Genomic DNA, 26,224 nt, shown 5'->3' with positions numbered 1-26,224 from the left:
TTCTGCCAGAGTTCATTACATCAAAAACAATGTCGGTGCCTGTTACGAAATGCACTACGACAGTTTTAGACAACCTTATTTTAAGACCGTTCACCTAAAAGTTAATGAGAAAGGGAATGATGCAAGGAAGTCGTTCTGGGAATAAAACGTAATGATNTAAAAAAAGTTCAAACAATTTAACAATAATTTATGTATTAAGTTACTGTCAAAAGACTAAAGTTTAGCATACAAAAGCTTTCATACTGATATCATGCTTGGTTATTTTTAAATAAATTGTTAAAGTCGTAAGAGCCTTAATATACCGAAGTAGGGGGCACTTACCTTAGGTATCCTGTAATTATCCGTGGTATAATAAATCCAAACAATGAATTATTATGAAGTTACAAAATAAATATAATAGGAGATTTTTGAGATTGATAACATAACTTTTGTAAGTCCAACGTCACTGGGGCGTTAGATTTTTAAAATTAATGAATATGTGTATATTTTATCTAAAATTAAAGCTAAATCTAATAATTAAAATTAAATCACTGAAATTCTCTAAAATTTTGTTTCAGATAATTAGTTATTTTAAGTGACTTCTTAAAAACGTTTAAGAAACACTAACAACTAAACTAGAAGAATGAACTGTATCCTGGTTCTAAAAACGCGTATCCAAAAAGGTATATCCTGTTTAAGTTGACGCATCACCTGTTTATTATTCCGCCATACCATGTGGTTTTAATTCCCGCCTCTTTCTTTGCCAAGAGCGATTTGTTCGCTCGATCACTTGTTGTTATTTTGACATAATCAAAGGCGTTTGTTTTTGCGAATTAAAACAAGCAGTGCGTAAAATTAGGCGAGCTTTATTTAGCCGTCTATTCTTGTGTCATTCATGTGCTGGTATTGAAACTAGCTGTGCTATTATGATGGTGCCATAGTTAAATTACGTTTCAGTAGTGCTATGCGCTTGGCGCACTGTTTGCATTAGGGAAGCTTCCTGAAAATGTTTCAAATTGTAAAGTAAAAGTGGTTGACTGATGACAAATGATTTTTTCAATAGAGAAGTTCATAATAGACTATATTATTATGATAGGCTTATTATTAAGGCGATACAATTGTATTATAGTAGTAATGGTAAAGTTTCAGATATAGAGAACTGAAAGACTGAAGACATTAGGCAAACCTTTTCCTTTACTCTAACCGCTACTAATGCTTTAGGATTTTTGGACAGAGCTTAATATAAAATAGGAACGTTATAGAAGAATCTACAGGGATATAAGTTTTTCAAAAAAGGAAAAATCGTTTTCCACTCGATTCGCTAAAAACTACTGAAAAACCATTAAGAAGAGAGATACATCACTTAGTCTTTTTACATTGTGGTGCTCAACGAATCTATTTGCGAGTTTGGCCGCACTTGACTTGCTCCATGTTTGCGTCCGCTGCTTTAGAATTCGTACGCTAATAGCCAAACAATGGGGCAAATTATTTACATAAAATGTTATCTGAAAAATGTATAGTTATCGTTGTAAACTGAAGTAACAAATGGACTAATCAATTGAGGCAATTTGGTCACTGTGGCCTTAAAAATATGGTCCTGGTTAGTTGTGCTGGTTATGATATGTGTTATCTTTAATTAAAAATATTTCAGCACAAATTCACGGGATCTAATAATAGCATTTTCATCCGCGTCAACTTCTATAGACACAAGCATGATTAGCAAATCTATTGAAATAGCCAGAAACTTTAATGATCTACCTATTTTAATGCAAAATGAAACAATTCAACTTTTTCAAGTAGCTCTACTTTGTTAATGATTTTATATAATTAGTAAGTAGTACCTACTTGCAGTCGAAGGCACACGTACGAGACAGTAAAAATTCAATTAGTTCTACTTTACATAAAGTTGATGTGATACCTAACATCAAATCAGCATGTTTCTACGTTCATTCGCCTCTACGCGGTCGGTATTTTAGATTTTTTAGGTTCTTTTTTGCGTTACAAAGACACAAGTCATCATAGACAAGATAAAGGTCATAGTATGCTCCAATCACGAGTTGTTTCATAGGTCACGGTGAGAAAAATACGAGCAATATCACTGAGTCCGCAGGTGGTATTTGGCATTCGCACAAAATCCCGTTATTTTTGACAAAGCAACTGAGGCCTAGTATTATAAATGACAATGTGACTGACCAGAGCCTATAAATACTAAGCATGAGGCGATTTGAATAACGGACAAAAATTCCGTGCATAGTAATGTGTAGTCAACGCGCGATCGGAAATGGCTTAGAAAATATTTTAAGAGATTTCCAAATCCGCAAAAGGTTACGGACCTAGAACCTTATTGCGCAACTTTAAATTGGTAGATGATTCTGTATTAAGGCACAGGTTACTGAATAATGAAGATATTTAAACTATGTAACTTACTATAAAATATTAAATTCGAGACAGTAAGTTCTGAAAAATACATTTTGGGAAACTTAAATGCTATAAGTACAGTAAATAATAGATACTTAAAAAATGTAAAGTTCCGACTGGTCTTGAATTTAGAAATTGGAATCTTCAATAATTGAAATTGGACCAATAATAACGAACTTGAGCTTCTTATAATAAGTAAGATACAAAGTGCAAATTGATGAATTGTTGAAGACGTCCAAAATAGTTTGCCGTGAAAAAGATGAAACTAACATTCAGTGACACCGTTACGACACTTATTACCAGAGTTAAAAAAAATAAGTATTATGTAAATTGTGTCTAATTTTGAAGACGCCAACATTCTAGATAACCTACCTACATAGACAAGGAAAACCCAACATTTTACAAAAGATAATAATATGTAGGTATGCCGAAATAAATGTACGTCATAGCAATGCATTTACAAGATTTAAATTAAAGGTACTTAAATGGATACATTGTAGCCAACAATTCCACAATCGGCCACAATTTAAATTATTTATTACCTAAACAAGGCACTTTTCTTTTTATACCCGCTAACAATAACTCTCCTGGCATCGTACGCTTCACGTCGCTTAAAAACTAATTACTCAAAGAAAGTCGGATATAATTTGTTGGAATAAGTGCAAATGTCCTTTTAAAAAGGTCATTCGATCCATACACGTCATTGGCAGGCCGCTGCATTCATGCCCATGTTAGGCCACGCTCCGCGGCCCCGTCTGCCGTCTGCGAGGCGTCTAGCACCGGCGGTGACTCACGCGCATCGCGAACTTTTTTAATCGATTGTTTTATGAACAATCGCGAGATCAGACGTCTAACTGCTAGAATTTAAATGCCTGAATTTGATTTTGATGGTACACAGTTAGATTTTTTAAAGTTCGAGTCGCGAACTCATTTTTGCAGACAGAATTTCAGGAAGTAAATTTTGAAAAGTTGAGCCATGGAAACGCCATAATATTTAATTACAAAAATGTCGCTCAATACGGAAAATATTTAAAATATGTTGAATTTACATTTGCATATTAGATATTTTAACACCTTGCCAGGTATTGTGAAATAAATGTTGCACGTGTTGAGTTTTGAACCCAGTCTGAATCCGAACTGAGCTCGTAAAAGCCCTTTTGCCATTTAGGGCCCTGCCCAGAAAGTCTCTCTCTTATAACGTAGTTACCTGAATTTATCTAATTCAGTCCGTGTTCAAACCATGTTTATCAGTCATGCTCAAAATATTCAACACACAGCCCAAAATGGTTTTGTAGTTGGACTCCCACGCAAGGCTCACTTGTTTAGTCTGGAGGCGATTTTATGTTCCTGGTAAGAAGGCCCGCCATATCTTGTTTTTCTACAGTACATCGACTAGTAAAAAACTCCGCGTACTAAATTACGTATTCACTGTATAAACAGAGAATCTTTAAGATTACATTTATAGGTGCTAAATTCTAGCATTAGTAATACTTAGTTGAATCAAAGTGGATTTTAAATTCGCAAATCTCGCGGCCTAATCTTATTCTTTTACTATTACTATTTTGATACAACGCTACGTCGTCACGTCAAATTCCGTAAAGATAACGAATCCGGTTTCTTTAAAATACCAAACACGTGTACACCTGCTGTACACTCGCAGCTTACGTACGATTTTATACAAAAACGATCAAGCATGACGAAATTATCAGTTCTTTCTGGTATTTTATTAATAAACCTTTAGTCCACGCCTATGGACTTGCAAGCTGAAGTAGATGAACGGATCTCTACGGCCATTCTCACGATTAGGCGTTCTCAGCCTAATTACCATATCATTTTTGAAATTTGGCTTAATTGACTTAAACGCATTTAAATATGAAACACATGAAAAGTACGAATTTAACAATCGTTAAGGCGTCAAATTATTCCAAGCGGTTTTCGCGTAAATGAGACCCAAAAATTTGATGGTCACGGTAATTAGATAAGGCTAATACTTAATCTAACGGTAATTATAAAAAATACGTAAAATAGTAAGAAAACAATATCTTGCATTGATAAATTTGTATATAAATATATAGCGTCATAAAAAACGCTGTAGGTATACTGAATAACCCTTTGAAAAAAGGAAAAACACTAATTTCTATTATTTATTGTATCAAGATATTTTCAGTGTACTGCAATAATCGAGGCTATAACAGGAACACTTAGTTTCGGCCAGAAGGGGCTACGTGTCACATTTCATCCAAATTTTAATCATCATTTATTTNGTTAAAAACTAATTACTCAAAGAAAGTCGGATATAATTTGTTGGAATAAGGCCCGGTTTTTTGATTCGTAGTTAAAATAACCAATGGTCAAATTAGACAGATGTCAAATGACAAGTCGTTAAATATTACGAAAAAATGTTTTTCGAACAATGGTTAGCTTGACTTTTCATACATTTTTAAACTATTAGTTAACATTTTGTTAATATTTAACCATTAGTAGCAAAATTTAACAATTTGTTATTTTAACTACGATTCAAAAAACCGGGCCTAAGTGCAAATGTCCATTTAAAAAGGTCATTCGATCCATACACGTCATTGGCAGGCCGCTGCATTCATGCCCATGTTAGGCCACGCTCCGCGGCCCCGTCTGCCGTCTGCGAGGCGTCTAGCACCGGCGGTGACTCACGCGCATCGCGAACTTTTTTAATCGATTGTTTTATGAACAATCGCGAGATCAGACGTTAAACTGCTAGAATTTAAATGCCTGAATTTGAGTTTGATGGCACACAGTTAGATTTTTGAAAGTTCGAGTCACGAACTCAATTTTGCAAACAGAATTTTAGGAAGTAAGTTTTGAAAAGTTGAGCCATGGAAACGCCATAATATTTAATTGCAAAATGTCGCTCAATACGGAAAATATTTAAAATATGTTGAATTTGAACCCAGAGTCTGAATCCGAACTGAGCTCTTAAAGCCCTTTTGGCATTTACTTAGGACCGTGCCCTGAAAGTCTCTCTCTTAAAACGTACCTGAATTTATCTAATTCAGTCCGTGTTCCAACCATGTTTATCAGTCATGCTCAAAATATTCAACACACAGCCCAAAATGGTTTTGTAGTTGGACTCCCACGCAAGGCTCACTTGTTTAGTCTGGAGGCGATTTTATGTTCCTGGTAAGAAGGCCCGCCATATCTTGTTTTTCTACAGTACATCGACTAGTAAAAAACTCCGCGTACTAAATTACGTATTCACTGTATAAACAGAGCATCTTTACGATTACATTTATAGGTGCTAAATTCTAGCATTAGTAACTTAGTTGAATCAAAGTGGATTTTAAATTCGCAAATCTCGCGGCCTAATCTTATTCTTTTACTATTACTATTTTGATACAACGCTACGTCAAATTTCGTGAAGATAACGAATCCGGTTTCTTTAAAATATCAAACACGTGTACACCTGTAGGTACACTCGCAGCTTACGTACGATTTTATACAAAAACGATCAAGCATGATGGAATTATCAGTTCTTTCTGGTATTTTATTAATAAACCTGTAGTCCGCGCCTATGGACTGCAAGCTGAAGTAAGATGAACGGATCTCTACATTATTGCAGTAATATTTATCCAATCCAATCGATTATTGGGACACGGAAAATTCGTTTACGATTTTCCGACATTATCGATTCAAAAATTCATTACACTAATTACCTACATAAGTTAATCTGCCTGAAAATGACGTGAATGGTCTTAACTTTTATACTCCTGCGCACAGAACATAGAAATAGGTTTCTATGTACTCCTGCGTCAAGGTTTAATTCACCTATAGAACCGTTTCTTAGCCGAAAAACGTCCATATTTCATTCTATTGTTTTTGTGTCTAGCCGGGATTTGCTGGACGGGAATGGACCGCGGCGGGCGGTGTAGTTCTGTAGCGGCGCTGCGCGTGGGCCGAGCTGAGTGTTGCGCGGGCGGCGCGCGCGCACCGGCTGCGTGGAGCCCTAGGGACCTGGATAGCGGCGAGATATTCTTCTACAAGGCGCTGTCGGGAGGCGTGCCTTGTACTGCTTGCGCTGGTGAGTGGGCTAAATGTTACAGAAAGATTTGTAGAGTTTGGAATCGGTAGCGTCACTGCGCGTGCACCGACCGCGTGGAGACCTAGAGACCCTGATAGCGGCGAGATATTCTTCTACAAGGCGCTGTCGGGAGGCGTGCCTTGTACCGCTTGCGCTGGTGAGTGGATAATGTTACAGAAAGTTTTGTAGTTTGGAATCGGTAGCGTCACTGCGCGTGCACCGACCGCGTGGAGACCTAGAGACCCTGATAGCGGCGAGATATTCTTCTACAAGGCGCTGTCGGGAGGCGTGCCTTGTACCGCTTGCGCTGGTGAGTGGATAATGTTACAGAAACTTTTGTAGTTTGGAATCGGTAGCGTCACTGCGCGTGCACCGACCGCGTGGAGACCTAGAGACCCTGATAGCGGCGAGATATTCTTTTACAAGGCGCTGTCGGGAGGCGTGCCTTGTACTGCTTGCGCTGGTGAGTGGGCTAAATGTTACAGAAAGATTTGTAGAGTTTGGAATCGGTAGCGTAGCTGTGCGTGCACCGGCCGCGTGGAGCCCTAGAGACTTGGATAGCGGCGAGATATTATTCTACAAGGCGCTGTCGGGAGGCGTGCCTTGTACTGTTTGCGCTGGTGAGTGGACCAAATATTAAGGAAAGTTTTATAGGGTTTTGAGTTAATTCAGAACTCAAGAGCCCAAATTGTAGAGCAATGTAATACTTAGCTTAAGCCTGGTCCTAAGATGTCTGACTGGTAATTCAAGAAGTTGTAAATTATGTTTGTATCATTAGTTAAGTGAGTTAACTATATTGACAGATGAATTAACCACTCGATTGATATTGTTGACGTAAATTGATAGGTGCGAGTAAGTCATTGTTTCAAAATTAATTAGGGCAGAGAGCGTTGTACGATTATCATTCAATTCTTCAATTGAACCTAATGTGTACCTTCGTACACATTAGGTTAATATAGGTGTAAATTTTCTTGAAGGTGCCCAATTTTGGATCCGGAATGCTAATTTGATTTTAAAGTACTAAACCACATATCGTTAGAAGCGTCTATAAAGCTATATGTATCTTTTTGATTGAACAATTAATATTCATGATTTCCTAATGAATATTTTATTCAACCAGAGTCGTGCGCCGGCGTTTCCTGCGGCGCGGGCAGACGGTGCGTGGTCCGCGACGGGCGCGCGCGATGCGTGTGCGCAGCAGCGTGCCGCCGCGTCGGCTCCGTCTGCGGCACCGATGGGAAGACCTACTCTTCGCTCTGCCGGCTCCGGAGACGGGCTTGTAGGCGGCGGACCAAGCACCTGGCGCTGGACTATCCGGGACCTTGCCAAGGTAAGAACTGCTGATACTTGTGAGTCACGGATGAACACTAATTTCGTAAGAAGACCGTAAGATCATATCACTTACTTTTGGGGTTTGGTACCCTCGATAGCTCAATAAAATGACCTAAAACCAAAGTAAAGTGGTCCACGAAATACAGTTGAATCAAGCACGGGGCGATGAATTATCCGGGAACTTGCCAGGGTAAGAACTACCAACAGTATAGCAAGTCCACTAAGCCGACGGGAAGGGTGTACTCTTCGCTCTGTCGGCTGCAGGAGGCCGACCAGTTACCAGCGTACCCTGGGCCTACTATGATAACTACTGGGTTTGAAATACTCAAAGGCCCTATCAAGGTAACCCTAACCAGTAAGACTGTGCAAATGGCACCACATGAGGTCTCCCTTCTTCTAGCTAGAAATTAATTCCACCAACACAGAACATTCTTTAACTTGGTTTGCAAGCTATAGTACTGGTAGACTGGTACTACGAATGAGTTGCAGTGAGGGATGCAGTAATAGGTATTCTCCCAGGCCTAGATAGATCTAGTTCTGCAAAAAGACGTTTAAAATAATGAAAAGGCTCTAAACTCCAAATCTTAATTGGAATTATAATGATATCTCCTGACATAGTCAAGCTTAGACTTCACACATTTTATCGATAAATAGACGTTACATGTATATTTTCTTCATAAACTTCTTTCCATCAGTGTCGGAAGTGAATCGTACCATAACTCGTTCGAAAGCACTTTATAAACGTAATAAATAATCATCTTTCAGTCTATCTAGTCAGTCAGAGCATCTATTAAAGCGGTAGACTGACAGGCAGACTTATTTATTACTTTCGTTTGAGATCTTGACATTATAACTAGATAACGACCGCTCTATCATCGGCTGGCTTGCAAAAAACTTTTCTTGCAACTCTACGACAGTCACTTCAAGTGAATTTGCCGCGGTCTTACGTTTTAGAACTCGTTATTGTCATATGAAAAAGGCATCTATTTTTAGTAAATTATTGCAATTTTTTTACCGAGCGACATGATAGTTTTTTGTTTTATTTAAAAATTACTATTTTCTGAAAGCTCTATTCTTCGAGAGTCAATCGATAAAAAGAAACGTAATTTTAATGATTGTATGAATAACAAGTTCATTATTTTATAACGTTTTCATCACACTAATATTAACTCGTATTGACTATAATGGTAATATAACTAGAAAAAGACATCTTCAGTCTTTTCATAATTAGGTGCCTTCTACGAAATTTAATTTACCTAACTACTTGAGCTACTTTTTCATCTTTTCATAGTAGGTAATAGAGCTAAAGTAAACGGATCAATTACATTAATATAGAGTTAACGGCGTTGCACACGGCGGGATTCGAACTAGCAACTTGCGTTTACCGACGCAAACCACCAGGTCATTAGTTTTTCTTAGTCATCATTAAAGATGCATTAGCCTCAGTGATCGCAAGATTCATCAAGTACCCGCATAGCAACTAGCAATCATCTATCACTCTAGGGTGGCAACACTGGCTACACGCTCCGACAAAAACAATATTACCATTACGGTACTGGAAATAAGTACGAAGGTTAAATTCCATTTGGATTTAACACCGCAAACACGTCACTTTTTCTTTCAATAATTATTTGAAGTGAAGCTAATTTTAATTTCTGTGACGGGTCTGGGTGTTACTATGTACAATATGTATGTATTTACAAAAAAAAAGTATTTAAGTATGTTTATATCCGTTGTCTAGTACCCATAGTACAAGCTTTGCTTAGTTTGGGACTAGAGGCGCAGTGTAAAAATGTTCAAGGATATTTATTTATTGATTTAATTAATTTTGATCTAGTGGTACTAGCTATAGTTAATAGGTATTTTGGGGGAGCTTTTGTTTGATGGTAGGTAGGCCTTTTCTAAACGCTCTTTTACTTACTCGTACAAGATAATATGCAAATTGTGTGACACAAACATGCAATTATAAAGTTCACCACTTAAGGGCACTTCCATTTATCACACACTCAATTAACTAAGCAATACCTACTTAATTAACTAAGCATACTAATTACAGAACAAAGTGCGACGTGATAAAATATTACCTAAGACTTTATCATTGGCTCCTTCTTAACATCTAATTGAGAGGTCGATAGAGTTTATTACTTTGTCACCAGACAGACATTAACCTACATTAAGAATAGTGCCGAAAACAGCTGAAAAAGTCTAACAAGGTTAAAAAATCTGGCCAAAAAAGTTTTTCAGTCACTATAAAAGTCTGTGGTCTGTGCCTAGGCTAAGACGTGTTAAACCATGATACTCAACCTCATTTGCACCACCTTCATTTTAAATAACTACGACCGGTCTTTTTCAGTTTTTGTATGGAGTTTGAAAGTCTTTTGACGTTGTTAGAGTTAAAGTGCAACCAGTGCAACCCAAGGTTAATGTTATCTCTAATGCGTTACCGGTACCGGTCGATGCTGTGGAACATAAAGCACGTTTCTCACAAGTGACGCTTGTTTAGCGCCCATCAAACTTACGGGCTCGTTACAGCGCTTATCGGCCACGGAATACTTCACAAGGCCCCGCTAGCGTCATTAAGAAAACGTTCTGTGGCAACTAGTTTAATGAGCAGCGAAAATTGTATGCATACTTTTTTGACACACCTATGCAGAAAAATGTGACTTTGGATGTACTCTTTGGCTTAAAAATCATTCGATCGGCAACTGAAATTTTCCCATTACATATATTTACCACTCAAAATACGCCTGAAACAATGGTAACATAGTTAATTTTAACTTTTTTAAATGTTTGCGTTGCATTAGTTTTATTTAGGGTATCGCGGTAAATTCCGTACTAATTAAAAATCGCAGGATACAGCTACTTGTTAGAATTTTATAAGAACACACATAACGGAGAAATCATGACATTCAATCTATATAAACTATGTACTAGTATAATCATAGGAACATAACGTTAGTCGTATATCAAATTACTTTATTAATTACCTACATACAATAAACGCTACGAGTTTAATAATTGTAAGATTGTTCCATATACAGTTTAATTTAGAAATAACTAGCTTACAGTTTATTACAGCACTAAAAACCTGTTTATTACTTTCCTGTAATTTATCCAAATGCTTTACTTGCTAGTTAGTTTTATCGACATGCCGTATGCACCGCACTAACTTGCCTGATTGACACTTATCGATAAAAATGTTGACCGACTGGTGCATCATGCAGACTATCTGCCATCTCAACTATACTTTAGATAAGTCGCCTATACTCTGATTACGCTAAAAGCAGCGGTGTGCTTTTGTAAGCTTTATTTTTCGAGTTCACGCGACGTGTATGGATGGATCAAGATCATATTGGGTACGTATATTTTTATTTTGTCAGAGATTATGGTCAGAAAAGAAATCATAGGGGAAAATCTCACCCACTCCAGTCCATGTGTGTGTTGCAATTTTTTTCTGAAAAAAGCTCAGGTGTTAGTTCCAGAGTCATCAGGCAGCATCTGTTAGGACTTAAAAGTAAGTTTAAATACGTTTTGTGCGAATAAGTAGGTGTTATGTCGACAACGTGAGGTCTGTTACTCCTATATTCTGAGGCCTTATACTAAAAATCGACTTCTGCAAATGTTTCAAAGCTCACACATACCTACTTACACAGCTTATACGAGTACATCCAAAACTGTCACAGTGATTACAGTTTTAGTGATTGTCTGTACTGTACAGTCCCACGATTCAACGGATTGCATAAGCACTCGTCAACTGCCCACAAACCTCGGTTTGAGGGAATTGGCAGCAACAACAATGCATTCGGCTGCTGACCTATTTAAGACACTCAGCGTAAGCCGACAGCCGACACGTCATCTCAGATTATCTCGCACGGGCTAAAATGCAGTTTACGACGCGCTTAAATCACTCGGCATATGCAAACTCAATTGTATTAGGAGGCATATCAAACTGTTTTGACAGCTGGTCTAGTGTTGGTTGGTACTTGGTACTTAAATTAAATTTATTTTTTATTTTTTTATCCGTTACGCCAGCCTGGTCAACTCTACATTGGAACCAAGTATTTTGTAGTTTAAAAAACACACACAGAGAATGCCAAGAAGGCATATTAAAAAGAACAACAATGAGAGCCACTAGAAAATTATAAGAAAATATGTATTCAGTGATCACATTCCTCGATTTATAAAGGTTGGCTCTCCAAGGCCGGCTGAGGTTGAAGTGATTAATTGCCTTAAAAACATTATACTTATTCCCAACAAGCAGTTTTACCTTGTAGCAAACGATTTGTGTACAATACCCAATCAATATTTTAACAGTGCAACATTAACTTAAACAATAGTCCATTGAATGCGTTATGTGCATCAGTCGATCGTATTAATTCTTCTGGACGTTTATCCCGGTCTGGTAATGGCTGGACACTCCCCCACCATCGATAGTAAATTGCCTTCGTTCCTAGAATGGTACATCTCTATCGGATCGCAGAATACGAGCGTAATGTAGCGTACGCCTGCTATATCAGGTACATCGGCACCAAAAGTGTATAAATAAACGAATTAACTCACACGATCCGAAGAAGTTTTCCGATCTTAAAATGTTTGGTTTTGTACGCGTTTTACTTGCAAATAAATTGCTACGAGACCATAAATCGTAGTAGTCTCGTAGACCATGCATTACTTTGCCCGTCTATCAAATGGTTTATGGCAATACCTTGTCCCAAAAATAACACGTTAGTAATTTTTGATTGACCACAGTGCTTTGATATTTCATAGGAAATTATTAACGTAAATATCCACGCTTGGCATACATACACTGCATTTAATGTTAGGTAGGTAGTTACTTGTTTATTTTGTAAAATCACTAAATACGACGAATATTTTATTTTAGTTAAATTACGTCAACTGAAAGAACACACAAAGAACTGAACACGTTGCAACTGAAAGATTACCTCTATCTATCAATTATTTAGTTCTTATGCATGATATGCAATGCAACCATACATTTCTGCAGTGGTAAGTCGCATGATCCCCCCAGGTAAATAATTGCAGTAGCAGCAGGAAAATTGCATAAAAGATGTAACTCCTCTCTATTTAGTTATTACACTGCAATTTGTTACGTTTAGGTATTCTTTATAATAATCGGTGTGCAATTAACGATGCAATTGACGATTACTTACGTGGAGTAAGTAGTAAAACATTGCTGGGATAGGATGTAGATATTTTTCATTGCAATTGCTGGATACATTGGTACTTACCTACTGTAATAACATCTCTCATGTTGGATACAGCATTCAGCTGCATTAAAAAACATGTCGCATCTTTTAATCTAAAAGAACATTCTTAAAGATTTCTCACAGAATTAAAAGATTAAGTAAAAGAAGAACCTGTAATTAGTGCCTTTATTATTTCTTGCTAACTAATTTAACGATTGCCGTAATAATTTAGCATACATTTGCGACGTCCATAACTAGGGCCTATTAAAATATGCAAGATGAAGTTGTAGCGACTTATCTTCATATCACGTTAATACGGCGTCCTCTTACTTTATGAGTGCAAAGTGACTGCCGTCCAGTTTATGAGTACCTCGGGCGACCTAAATCACATCAATTAAGTCTCAATACTGTAATTTGACAAATTTACCAGTTATTTTAATGTTATCTATAATCTGCAATGAAGGTTGAAATTAAAGTCAACAATAAAGCATTTAGCGTTAGCGTTTTAGTTATTCTGCCACTAGTTATTAAATTAATGATACCTTCTTTCGTACTTAATTATTTTTGAATGGGTCAACGGGATAGTTTGTAGCCTTTGATTTAAGTTTACTCCTAAAAAACTAATATAAACACATAAATGGCACCAAACGAAATATTTGCATAAAATGTGAAATAATAAATGGCCCATAGTTTTTGCGTAGACTTACTTATCTTTAATAATCTTTACAAACATTTTTCACGTTTAGGCCGGAAATACTGACTCTATATCCAAAACAAAACTCTCATTATCTCACAGAAAAACCAAAACTCATCCAAAATCCCTCTCAAATCCCCGACAAAAGGTTCTGAGTCATCGATACATTGCATAGTAATCGCAGGATGTGATCCGAGCGGCAGTGACACGCCAAACCGGCCGCGCGACCGTTACGCTGCACCGCGCTCAATGGAAAACACTTGCATACGACTGCATTACAATTATTATTTTTTGCCTTTTTTATTGAGTGACAGCCGTTTTATATGTCGTAAGGAGGTATGGCTGGGTTATGAGCACAACGTGTGTGCTGTCACGTAGATTATCAAGCAGTGTCTCGGAACTAGATGTAGATAGACCGTAGTAACTTATTTTTTTCGAATTGAAAGCCTAGTTTTCCAATATAATAAAGTCAATAAGTATAGGTAAGGACGTGAGGATAAAAACGGCGTCAGATTAAAAATGTAAAAAACTTGAAACAAAAGCTTAAAAAGCTTGTAATTTAAAACAGCTTTTCCAAATCACCCAAATGTATTAAGCACTGTAATCGGCTTTCAAACGAAATTGAATCAATAAAAAGACGCTAATGCTACTGAAAAGGGGTTAGAAAAGGAAAAAGTACGATTCCAAATAAGCATGTGAGATAGTAACCGGGCGCGGGCGCAGTTTGCAGCCGTTACGCACGCGCGCCTCCGCTCAATGGAATCATGTGGAAGTAACGCACACGACTGCATGTATTGGTACCTGTGCAACAACTCGGCAAACCTAGCTGTTACTATGTGAAACTATGCATCACTTTTGTTAATAAGTTTAGTTTGATTCATAAGTCCAAATTAAGTGTATTGAATTTGATGACTCTTAAGAGTTCTTATTGCCTGAAATACTCATTTATGATAGATGGTCTATTAATTTATAATGATTTGAGTTAATAATTTTAGGAATTAATGTTATTAGGGAACTATCATACTCGTTGTGAGATCGACGTTATATCACTTTGCAATCGAAAATAAGTTCGCACATATTACAGTACTAGGAATCCGTCTACAATTTGGACTCTGATAGGTAGGTACACGTATTATAAGATGGTAGAGGTACGCGCATGTAGTAACCCCATTTGTTCTCTCTGTTGTTTCCTAATTTACTTTACCGACAGTTTGTTTTTCACTATCCATAAGATATCCGCGGAGTGCCGGCTCTTAATGACTGAGTCACGCCAGTCGATCTATGAACAATGTAACGTAAAGCACTAGACAGCCGGCGGCTCGCCCCGGCTCGACGTGATAAATCCCCGTAATCTGAACTGAGCACGGCCACTTGATCGTGTACCCAGACCAACAGTCTATACATATAGTAATATGATACAATCGCGCAAAAACCATCAGATATTTACAGACCCTGCTGGTTGTTTGTCTGATTCCTACTCCGTTATTATGTTACATTAGCCATAGTATTTCCTATTTTATACCCGCCCCTGAAGACTTTTTATCCGGCTCGAAGGACCAGAGCCATAATCATAATGCTTCAAGGTAACTTTATAGTCACTTCATTGTTTTGTCTATGACCGTCCACGCCTACTCGTTAAGATTGTGCATATTTCAAAAGATCTACCGGGGACTGTGCGAAATATCTTATCAAAGTATTAGTTACCAAGTCGCGAACGACTGTAAATAATAATTTGATCTTACACTTTATGCTTTATTTTTATTTTAGGTTTAGATTTTTAGTGCTGCGCTTTGTTAGGTAATTGGTAGGAGGTATTTGTATCAATAAATTTTTATCGTCTTCTATATCGGGTGAATTTTATTAAAGTTCACCTTGTCCATTCCATGTCATAAACAGTCTAAATGTTTTATAATAACATACCCTAGATAACATAAACTACATAAAAAGAACCCGTCATTAACTAAAGTTGATAGGTAGACAGGATAATGCTTTAATCGGATACAAATCCTAATTTAAGAAACTTGCGCAAGTTGGTCACTAGCCAAATATTGGATTAGTTACATTCCAATTTATAGCAATCACGTGCTTCTTTGCCTATGTAAATAGGTACAGGTATACCTACACTGTAACACGAATTTCGCGATGTTTATGTTTTATAGAGACTTACAACGCGGCTGTATTTTCGTTTCGTTCAATGATCATTTTCGGTCTTTGATCCAAACTAGACAATCTGTGTTTGAACCTAACTTCTAGGGATTTTCAGTTAAAAGCGAATTCGCATTATTTCAGAAAGTAAGCTTTAAAAATGCTTTTGTTGTCCACAGAAGGCAGCTGCGATCTCGTGCGATGCGGCGGCGATAAACGCTGCGTTTTGGACGCGGAGTTGGGCGCGCATTGCGTGCGTTGCGGATCGTGCAACGTTGCGGGCGCGCCGGTGTGCGCGGTGGACGGACGCACTTACGCCGGCTTCTGCGCTTTGAGGAAGGCGGCTTGCGAGCGGGGCAGAGCCCTGCCGTTGGCTTATAGAGGGCCTTGCATGGGTGAGTTAGGAGTTAAAGCACCACTATTTAAAATATCTTGGTATCTAAATAAACGAAATGGTGCAGGCAGGCCAGCAAAGATAGAGTTACCGACAGAATAGTCCGACAATAGTCGTATCTTACTCTTTAGCCGCTAGATTTAGGCCTAAACTTGTTTGATTGCTATAGCAGTTCACTGTCACAGAAAGAAAAAGTCCCCTTTATCATACAAAATCTACGGGAGAGTCGTATGTCACTTGACTAGGGTGTCCAGGTCCACTAACCTATTTCTTAGTGATGTCTGGTCCCAGATTCTTGTCCCAATAAAATGTAACGACAATCTTCGTTTAGATTTTCCCTAACATAATTAAATCTCTTTCTCGCAGCGAACGCGACGTGCGCATCAATAAAGTGCGGGCCCGGCCAGCGCTGCATGTCGGGCGGGGCCAGCGGCGCTCGATGCGTGTCATGCGGCGCGTGCGAGGGCGGGCGAGCACGCCGCCAGCTGTGCGGGTCCGATGCACGCACTTACGCTTCGTGGTGCCAGCTGCAGCGAGCCGCGTGCCATGCCGGACGCGTGGTCGATCCGCTGCATCCTGGCGCTTGCAGAGGTAACTAAAACTCCTTTTTTTCCTCCTCCTTTTGTCTGCTAGCTTTTTTTTAAGGGACGCGCGCTGGTAGCTTGAATAGCTTTTCCAGCTTCACCGGGCAGAGTGGCGAGTACAGAAGGTACTCTAGCATATCGAGCGCATAAGGCGCCCGATCAGTGGCAAACCCAACTAGAGGGTTGCTCACCGTGGTGTTGGATCAAAGTCCAACCTACGGCGGGCTCATTCTAGTGGGCCCGATCGAGGGGACAACGGACGCGGCCTGAGGGCGCCACGCTAGGCTCGGACCTCGGCTCAGGCCGTGTGTTGTGTCACTAGTTGTGTTTTAAACTGGCGGTCAAGCTGTGGATCAGCAACAGATCAGTGCAGAGGTGTGAATAGTCCCGTTTAGCTTTTGTCGTGTGTCTTTTGTCTTGTGGTCGATCCGCTGCACCCTGGCGCTTGCAGAGATAACTAACAACTGTTTTACTTCTTACTAGTTTTTGGCTGTTGGCCTTCACTGGTTGGGTTTTTACTGGCGGTCAAGCTGTGGATTAGAGATGAGACGTATTTACTAGAACAGATCCACACACTAGGTATTTTACAGTACTAAGTGGCACCTATTCCAATTTTTAAAATACTTGATCCACCTAGTATTTTTTAAATTACACGATTTCCGACCCTACCATCAAAGTAATAGAGGTTATTATTGCATAATCCGTAGTCGTGTATTACGCGCACCGCGTATTTCTCGCTAAGCTTATGTGCGAACGTAGAGATTCACTCCGTCTCTGTCTGACAAACAAATTTGAGCGCAGGCAGGTGTGAGATAGGAATAGCCTGTTGAAGTATGAAGGGAGGATATCAATAAATCAACAGCCAGCAAAAACATTATTATTCAATTTCAAATTGCATTATTAATACTACGGTTGTATCTTTTCAAAGAAAATTGTATTTTAAAGTCATAATACGTGGATTAGTCCGCACTAGTCGCGTCAAGTATGGTAAATTACTACGTACTAGGTGGAATAGGTATTTGGATCAAGTATTAATAAATACTTGGAATAGGTGCACCTAGTATCAAATTTACCTAGTATAACCCATCTCTACTGTGGATCCTGGCTACACAGGAGTTGCAGCAGTGTATATTCCCAATTAGCTCTCGACTACTGCACCTGGGCGCTTGTAGATGTACTTTTCTAGGCCTTTGTATCCTCAGCATTGGGTAAGCGTCGTGACATGAAATCACTCTGCGTGATCCTGGTCCGGCTTTTCTCTCTATCTCTACAATGCCACATGTTCGTTGATCCCTATTACTAATAGGTGTTATTAACGTGTATCACAGTTCCATAATCTGTGTATTGGCATCTATTTTTTTTTAATCAAACTATGGACGTGATTGGCTTACTCCAAAACGAACATCTTAGGTGATTACTACGTAGCTGCGTAGGTAATATTAAGTTCCTTTTTCTTTTTCAGGAAGTAAAAATGTAACGGACAATAGAGTGAGCCGCGAGCGCAGAGACAGCGACGTCGACTCCAGCCGCGCGCTATAGTCGGCTTCATCCGACTTGCACATCTTCCCTAGACATTACAGATAATCCACAACTTTTTCAAAACTCCATTTGTCATAGAAAATATTGGTAAAACCCTCTACAATCATAATCACATAAGTCCTACGAATTTCTCTCTCCTCTTGGCAATATTCGTGTTAAACCTTTGAGCTAGATGTTAGGTCACAAAGATTTTTTCATCTTAATGTATTAGGTATTAGATAAAATAATTCAAGCAGATTGTAGTTCTGAGGAAAACCCCATTTTAAAATGCAATAGGTAGGTAATTTAATTCTCTTCAAACTCGGGGTAGCGCCCGACCTTTTAGTATTTTATAATCAATTGTTAAAATTAGCGAGCTCAATTAGAGGAATCATTTTTGATTCGTCACGATTCATATAATCTGAACGACCACTTGTACCAAATCACCTTGTCAAAGTCATCTTCGTGGCAAGTTTATGAACTTTGAAACTACTGTAGTTAGCGTAGAATTAGAAAAATCTATTGAAACTGATGCACATTTTTCAAACTTTGTAGATAAATAATAATTCTTATTAATAATTAACACTTACATTATTAAATTTGAGCACCAAATCGTACTTAATATTTAGTCAAAATATTACATAGGGAGTGTAGTTAGCACAATGTTTGGATTGTAGTATATTTTGATGAAATTCTAACTTTTCTCTTGTTGAATGTATGTTTGAAGCTTATTTTATGGATGAAATTTAATAACTTTTTCATCGGACTGACATAATTGTTCTTAATTTTAAAATAACTCTAGTGTTTTAAGACTTAATCTTACTTTACGAAATGTGGTTAACGCTTATTGCAATATTTATTATATTAAGTTATGGATATGATGTTAGTGCAATAATTTTATTGAGAACTGTATGAAATTTATGTTACGTGTTTTGTTTTGTTTTTTTCATGAGTCGATTCAGATAGCGTAAAATCTATTCGGACAAGTCTAGTGTTATAGATACGTTTTCAGTATTACGTGTGTATGTTAGATTTGTAGTAGATATTTTAATCTTCAAAACTTAACACTGGAATTTCGAATGGTTATCGAGACTGTGGTTAAAAGTAATTTATTGTTACTTTACTCATTTTAAAACATTTCTGAGTCTGAGTATGTTTGAATTGTTTCAATTAAGATAATCATCAAATGAATATGCATTGAATCTTGTCACTAGTAGGGAAATAACTTTCTTGGCGTCCTCTTAGCTTTAAAATTTTATTTTTGTACACATTTTAAAAACATTTCTGCTGGTCTGCTACCAGTGTAAAAAATACATTCTAAATAATAGTGATTTATTTGCTATTAAGTTTGCATTATCAAAATTGTTTGTGGTGACTTGAGGTAAATTATTTAAATAATTATTTGCCCTAATTATTTTAGGAGTAATTTTTGATGATAGTCACCTAAATTCCAAAGAGTTCCCAAATTAAAAATTCGTCACACAACTAAAAATTATGAAATTTGTTCCTCGTTAATATACGTAAATAGTATGATGATTAATGTTATTCTATGTTATTCGTCATTGAGTTGTCAATTAAGTAAAGTAAGTAATGCTTTTTCTTGTATTATGGACAGACTAATTGTAACGTATAAGTTGATTCTCGTCAATTACTTCCTAGTTCTAATCAAGTTGTTAATTGTATCTGACTATAATAATACTAAATTGTTGTAGTTAAACTCATTGCAAACATTAGATGATGTATAATATATTGTCCCTGTTTCTTCATAAATATTTTACACAGAATTTTGTATTTTATTTTTTATAAATCAACCTCTTAACCTTTTAAAACCAATCAAGTATCATTCATTGGTATCTTTTACAAAAATGAAATAAAGTAAAAAATATTTTTAACACTATTTATTTGATAGTAAATATCTTTCGTAAACCACATAACCATCATAGACTTACGTTTGTAAATCAGTTACATGTGATATTTAGTCATTATGATACAATATTGTTCAATTACTGACACATTCGAAATTAATTGATACACATACACTTTGTTTCTTACTTTTTCACTATTTGGAATGCATATTTAAAATATTTTCTCTTCAAATGTTTGTATTAATTAAATCTATGGATTTATTACACCGATTTTACTATTTTCTCATTATTACAAAATGTCAAAGATTAGCTAAAATGTCAATTAAATGTAATTTTGAAAATAATGTGAGATTGCACAGTTCTATTATTACAAAAATAAACTTATCGAGGAACTACACAAAACTTACATTGATCGTACAATTACTCTTAACGTTAAAATTGAAGTTCAAAAGTAGAAAACATGCAGAAGTTTCAGTTCAAAATACTCTCGTTTAATAGAAATATATTTACCCATCAGCTTTTACAACCCTAATTGTTTTGCCACAATAAATATCCTAGATTCATCGTTCACTGTAACATCACTGTACATACACACTTCACTGATTCACTTCAATCCGATTAGCACTCCTGATCTTGCTGCATCGTTGTCCGAGTGAAGAGTTCCATGGTGAGAGCAGAGAGGAACAGTGGGATGGAACGGTGATGGTGGAGATGTAGTTCCACCAGCTCACCAAGCGTAGACGAGTAATCGGTGTGCACCATCTCGATGCCATCGTCACAAAGCTTGAAGGTGAGGTACTCGTCTGCTGACTCAGCATACATGTTTGATATTCTGGAAAGCGATAGAAAATCCTGTAGAGTATATTCCTGCTATGTTGGCAAGTCTTTTGAAATTAGATAGACAAAAAAACAAATTCCTCATAGTCCTCACATACAACCCGGCGAGCTAACTGCGCACCCGGGTGACCGTGACGTCACAACGACAGGCGAACGCAGGAAAGTCGCATTCCTGCAAGGTGTGCAGTTAGCTCTATCGGGTTGTAAGTCTTATAGCTGGGGTTAGTAATAAGAAAATATCATTACAACACAAAAAAAAGTTAATCCTTACCTATAATTTTTATGGCCAGTTCTATCTATTTTATAACCTAGAAGCATATAACAGACGTCTCTATATTCTTGTGCTGACGAAGTGAATTCTTCCTTCATCCTGAAATAAATGGGGATAAGTGGAATAAGAAATAAAGACAAGAACATTTTAACGTTAGTGCCTAATTAAGAGAAAAATAATATAATTACACTAGTGGGTGGGCATATCTAGAATATATGAAAACGTAATTGATTAAACATTAAGCATCTTATGTAGTCGTAATAGGTGCTAGTTTTCAACAAATCTGTACCTTTTGAGCTTGATGTCTCGGTTCTCGAGCTGTTGCCGCAGCGCCTGCGTGTCCGCATCGGAGCAGGCGCGCGAGCCGCCTTCACGCAGCGCCGCTTTTAACTGCTTTATCTGCACAAACAAGTTTATTAGTATTTGTAGTAAAATAAAAAAAGCGTCAGCGGTTACGGATTTAAATTCCCGCTGGGGGTAATTTGTAGGTTGAGCTTTGGCAGTGTTTTAGTATGCAAAGCGATTAAGAATAACTTAAATCCAACATTTGGTCCTTCGAGCCGGATACGACGAACCAGAGACATACAGCTAAGTAAGTAATGTTGGAGCATATTATTAGGGTTGTTTGTCGTTATTAGCATCTACAGCAAAACAGTAATATGTAATGTAATAGTTACCTCTTCTTGTGCGGCTTCCAAGTCCAATTGGAATTGTTTTTGTGCGGCGGCTGCGGGATTGTCAGCCAGGTGAAGCACCTAGAAATAACATTTCAATTACTAATACCGTAAACAACACAGCAATTTCCTCAATCAATATTGTACCTTATACTCAACACAGAAAGTTCAAAATCCTTTGAAGGAGAAGTAGTAAGTTAATATGCTATCGTACCTTGGTTCCCTGGCTGCTCCCAAGGCGTTCGACATGCGCTTGCAGCATGTCCCGCTGCGAGCGAAACTTCTGCACGTCGCGACGGAGGGACTCCGCCTCTTCGCGCCACTTGGTCACTTCGTTGCGGAGACTTTCTACCACTGTTATGAAGAATAAATTCATTATTTTCAGCGTTATCGAACTTTTATCAGGGATCAAAATCAATAGTCGTTCTTTATTGTGCGAAGTTTGGAATCGGAACAGTAACTTTGAGGAAGGTTTAAAACAACTCCGTGAAATACAGAATCGTAATAATTGTATGCGCACTTGAAGTGATGATACTTCTGTAAAGGTGCCTAGACTTGAGGTAAGTAAACAAAGAATTTATGCAACATGATGCCATAATATGAAGATGAACGAAAATGACGTAAAAAAATACTTTGATAAATATATTGCCACCATAATTTAAACCTTATTCAATTGTCATAAGGTTGGAAACTTACCATTAGTGGGCGCATGTTGATCATGAGTGGCCAGAAGGTCGCCCTACAGAGCCTCCTATAGTCTAGAGCGACTGTGCGACTGGCACCCGCAGTGAGTGTGCGAGCGCGATAGCAACATGATTACGCGCGAGCGATAAGGATGGTTAGCTTGGGGTCATTGGACAAAATTCTACGTGCTCACGGACCAGGCTTTAGATAAGGTTCAAAATGCCGTAACTTTCCTGTAAAGCGTTTAACTTACTTTTAGTGTGCGCGTGTTGATCATGAGTGGCCAGCAGGTCCCGGTAGCCTTGTAGAGCCTTCTCCAGCTGTTCCACGCGCGCTGATAATAAAGCAGCGTTTCCCGCGCCGGTTTCGCCGCACAGAGTCACCGATAACTCACCATTAGTGGGCGCATGTTGATCGTAAGTGGCCAGCTGGTCGCTGTAGCCCTACAGAGACTCCTAGATAAGATTCAAAATGCCGTAACTTTCCTGTAATACTTTGAACTTACTTTTAGTGTGCGCGTGTTGATCGTGAGTGGCTAGCAGGTCCCGGTAGCCTTGTAGAGCTTTCTCCAGCTGTTCCACGCGCGCTGAGAGCAAGGCAGCGCTGCCCGCGCCCGTCTCACCGCATAGCGTCACCGATAACTCTCCATTAGTGGGCGCATGTTGATCATGAGTGGCCAGCTGGTCGCTGTAGGCCCTACAGAGCCTCCTAGATAAGGTTCAAAATGCCGTAACTTTCCTGTAATACTTTAAACTTACTTTTAGTGTGCGCGTGTTGATCATGAGTGGCTAGCAGGTCCCGGTAGCCTTGTAGCGCCTTCCAGCTGTTCCACGCGCGCTGAGAGCAAGGCAGCGCTGCCCGCGCCGGTTTCGCCGCATAGAGTCACCGATAACTCTCCATTAGTGGGCGCATGTTGATCATGAGTGGCCAGCTGGTCGCTGTAGGCCCTGCAGAGCCTCCTAGATAAGGTTCAAAATGCCGTAACTTTCCTGTAAAGCGTTTAACTTACTTTTAGTGTGCGCGTGTTGATCGTGAGTGGCTAGCAGGTCCCGGTAGCCTTGCAAAGCCTTCTCCAGCTGTTCCACGCGCGCTGAGAGCAAGGCAGCGCTGCCCGCGCCGGTTTCGCCGCATAGAGTCACCGATAACTCCTTTTCGTAGCAGTCTAGCTGTTGTCTGAGAGAAAAATAGTAATTAAATACTGAGACATAGTCTGTAGCCGTATAGTTTTGAGCGATTTTAACAAGATGGGTGTCACCACTCAACACTAAATAGGCTATGAACAATGACATACAAAAAAAGATAGGTTATGTATACGCCCATATTATAGTGACGCAAGTAGTCCTATACAGTATAGGACTACTAGTATAGGCTATACTAGCTATAGATGAACTAAATTGAATCGTCCCACCTGTGACATTGACAGGGGGCGCCACCGTCAATACCGGATCGTTGGTTCCTATATTTGCCACGTAGGAAAACACTGAAATTTCATTTGCAGGAGGGAATTGTTATCATCTGGGTTACTATTTCCAATTTTTGCCATTTGACTTTTCAAAATCGTTCAACTATACGTACAGCTATTTAATACGACATTTGGGGAAGAAAACAGAAAAATTATAGGTAAAACCGGTTGTTACACAAATATTTTTTTATTCTTTTATAATTGGATTCACATTCCAGATTTTGTAACACAAAACAAGAAATCACTTCTGTTATTTGAAGACATAGCAACTCACCTATAGCTATCCCGCTCCCTCGTGACAAGCAGCAGCCGCTTCTGCAGCCGGTGTATGAGGCTCTCCTGATTCTTCCGCACCGTGGTCAAGTCATTCAGCTTGGTGGTGGCCTTGTCTCGCTCGTATTTGATTGTAGCTACATCCTAGAAAATGTATTAGTAGGTAAGGAAACTGCTAAAAAAAAAAAATATTTACCAAAATAAGCTAACATGAAAATCTGAACTGCAATTATAGCTGTTGAGATACGATTGCGCAGTGATGCGACATCAATGCGCGATGCGCAAGTATTTAGCAGTAGCCGTGAGCTGGGTGTTTAGTGACGCTCATGATTTCCACTTAATAATATTTTACCGTGTGCTGATTTTTAGGGCCATTGGTATGCTGCAAATGCGGGCTACACACCATCTAATAATCTCTTTCCATGCCTCCTCGCTCCTTCTTCTGTCTACACAGCAGATACATTAGTGAGCTGCGCCTGCGTGTAACCTTGGCGGCGCACTGTGGCAGACGAGGCGAAGAAGATCGGCAAGACTTGGAGCGAGATCAAACACATAGCTCAAGACCGAACGCGATGGAGGACTGTTGTGGACGCCCTCTGCCCCATCTAGGGGACATAGGACCATAAGTCAAGTAAGTCAAGCCTGCGTGTAACCGGCGGTAATGATGGTAAGCTGTGAATGCGATCTACACACTATACCGCCTGGTAATCTCTCCTTACTTCTCCCTCGTACTCCTCGCTAACCGTTCGTTTCAGCCGAAAGACGTCCACAGCTGGACAAAGGCCTCCCCCAAGGATTTCCACAAAGACCGGTCCTGCGCCGCTCGCATCCAGGCACCTCCCGCGATCTTCACCAGATCGTCGGTCCACCTAGTGGGAGGCCTGCCCACGCTACGTCTTCCAGCTCGTGGTCGCCACTCAAGAACTTTCCTGCCCCAGCGGCCATCAGCTCGCCGAGCTATGTGCCCCGCCCACTACCACTTGATTTTAGCGATTCTGCGGGCTATGTCAGTCACTCTGGTTCTCCTACGGATCTCCTCATTTCTGATTCGATCACGCAGGGAAACTATGAGCATAGCACTCTCCATCGCTCTTTGGGTGACCTTGCTAACCATTATTCTCATACCCCACGCAAAATGTACCTCAGTGAGCTGCGTCCGCGCCTGCGAACAGCCCGTTGTATACGATAAACTGGCTGCCGAAAGCCATAGATGCGAGCTACACGCCACGCCGCCTAGTAATCTCCCCTCACTCCTTCTTCCCCTCACTACACTTCTCACAACACACAGCACCTACCTCAGTGAGATGCGCCTACGCCTGCGAGCAGCCAGCGGTGGCGGTGAGCTGGCTGCTGAGCTGTGTGTGACTGCGAGATACACACTGCAACCTAGTAATCTCTTCCCGCATGTCTATCTCACTCACTTATGAAGCAAGGAGACTTTTTTCTCATACCCTACCCATTACTTACCTCGGTGAGCTGAGCCAGCTGCGTCTGCGCCTGCGAGCAGCCGGCGGTGGCGGTGAGCTGGCTGCTGAGCGCCGCGTCCAGCGCCGCCGCCAGCGATGACAGACTACACTCCCTCTAGTGACTCTCCTCACATCTGTCTCACTCCACCTACCTCGGTGAGCTGAGCCAGCTGCGTCTGCGCCTGCGAGCAGCCGGCGGTGGCGGTGAGCTGGCTGCTGAGCGCCGCGTCCAGCGCCGCCGCCAGCGATGACAGACTACACTCCCTCTAGTGACTCTCCTCACATCTGTCTCACTCCACCTACCTCGGTGAGCTGAGCCAGCTGCGTCTGCGCCTGCGAGCAGCCGGCGGTGGCGGTGAGCTGGCTG

At 39.5% G+C, this 26,224-nt stretch overlaps 2 protein-coding genes across 2 annotated transcripts in view; one reads left to right on the top strand and one right to left on the bottom strand.

Annotated features, from left to right (window-relative positions):
• The window catches only part of LOC114362864 (follistatin-A), a gene marked incomplete at its 5' end in the record, with an annotated part of 31,009 nt that extends 10,674 nt beyond the window's left edge, over window positions 1-20,335 (top strand). The window contains 5 exons of the mRNA XM_028318428.1: window positions 6,260-6,451; window positions 7,572-7,781; window positions 16,009-16,224; window positions 16,590-16,814; window positions 18,270-20,335. Of these exons, the coding sequence (XP_028174229.1) occupies window positions 6,260-6,451; window positions 7,572-7,781; window positions 16,009-16,224; window positions 16,590-16,814; window positions 18,270-18,346 (920 nt within the window). The remainder of the gene's footprint in view (window positions 1-6,259; window positions 6,452-7,571; window positions 7,782-16,008; window positions 16,225-16,589; window positions 16,815-18,269) is intronic.
• A 399-nt stretch (window positions 20,336-20,734) lies between these two features.
• Window positions 20,735-25,972, bottom strand: LOC114362869 (mitotic spindle assembly checkpoint protein MAD1-like; the record flags this gene model as incomplete). The annotated part of the gene is made up of 8 exons (XM_028318433.1): window positions 20,735-21,022; window positions 21,299-21,397; window positions 21,588-21,697; window positions 21,976-22,053; window positions 22,187-22,326; window positions 23,666-23,829; window positions 24,393-24,535; window positions 25,859-25,972. Coding segments are annotated over 8 exons (1,062 nt in total), but the record flags the coding sequence as incomplete, so codon positions are not given.
• Window positions 25,973-26,224: the final 252 nt, after the last annotated feature.

The sequence above is a fragment of the Ostrinia furnacalis genome, unplaced genomic scaffold, assembly GCF_004193835.3.
Source record: "Ostrinia furnacalis isolate ACB-3 unplaced genomic scaffold, ASM419383v2 OfSCF6844, whole genome shotgun sequence".
In the NCBI taxonomy this organism is placed as follows: Eukaryota; Metazoa; Arthropoda; class Insecta; order Lepidoptera; family Crambidae; genus Ostrinia; species Ostrinia furnacalis.
The sequence above is the reverse complement of the archived record's forward strand: the minus strand, read 5'-3'. Positions and strand labels throughout refer to the sequence as shown.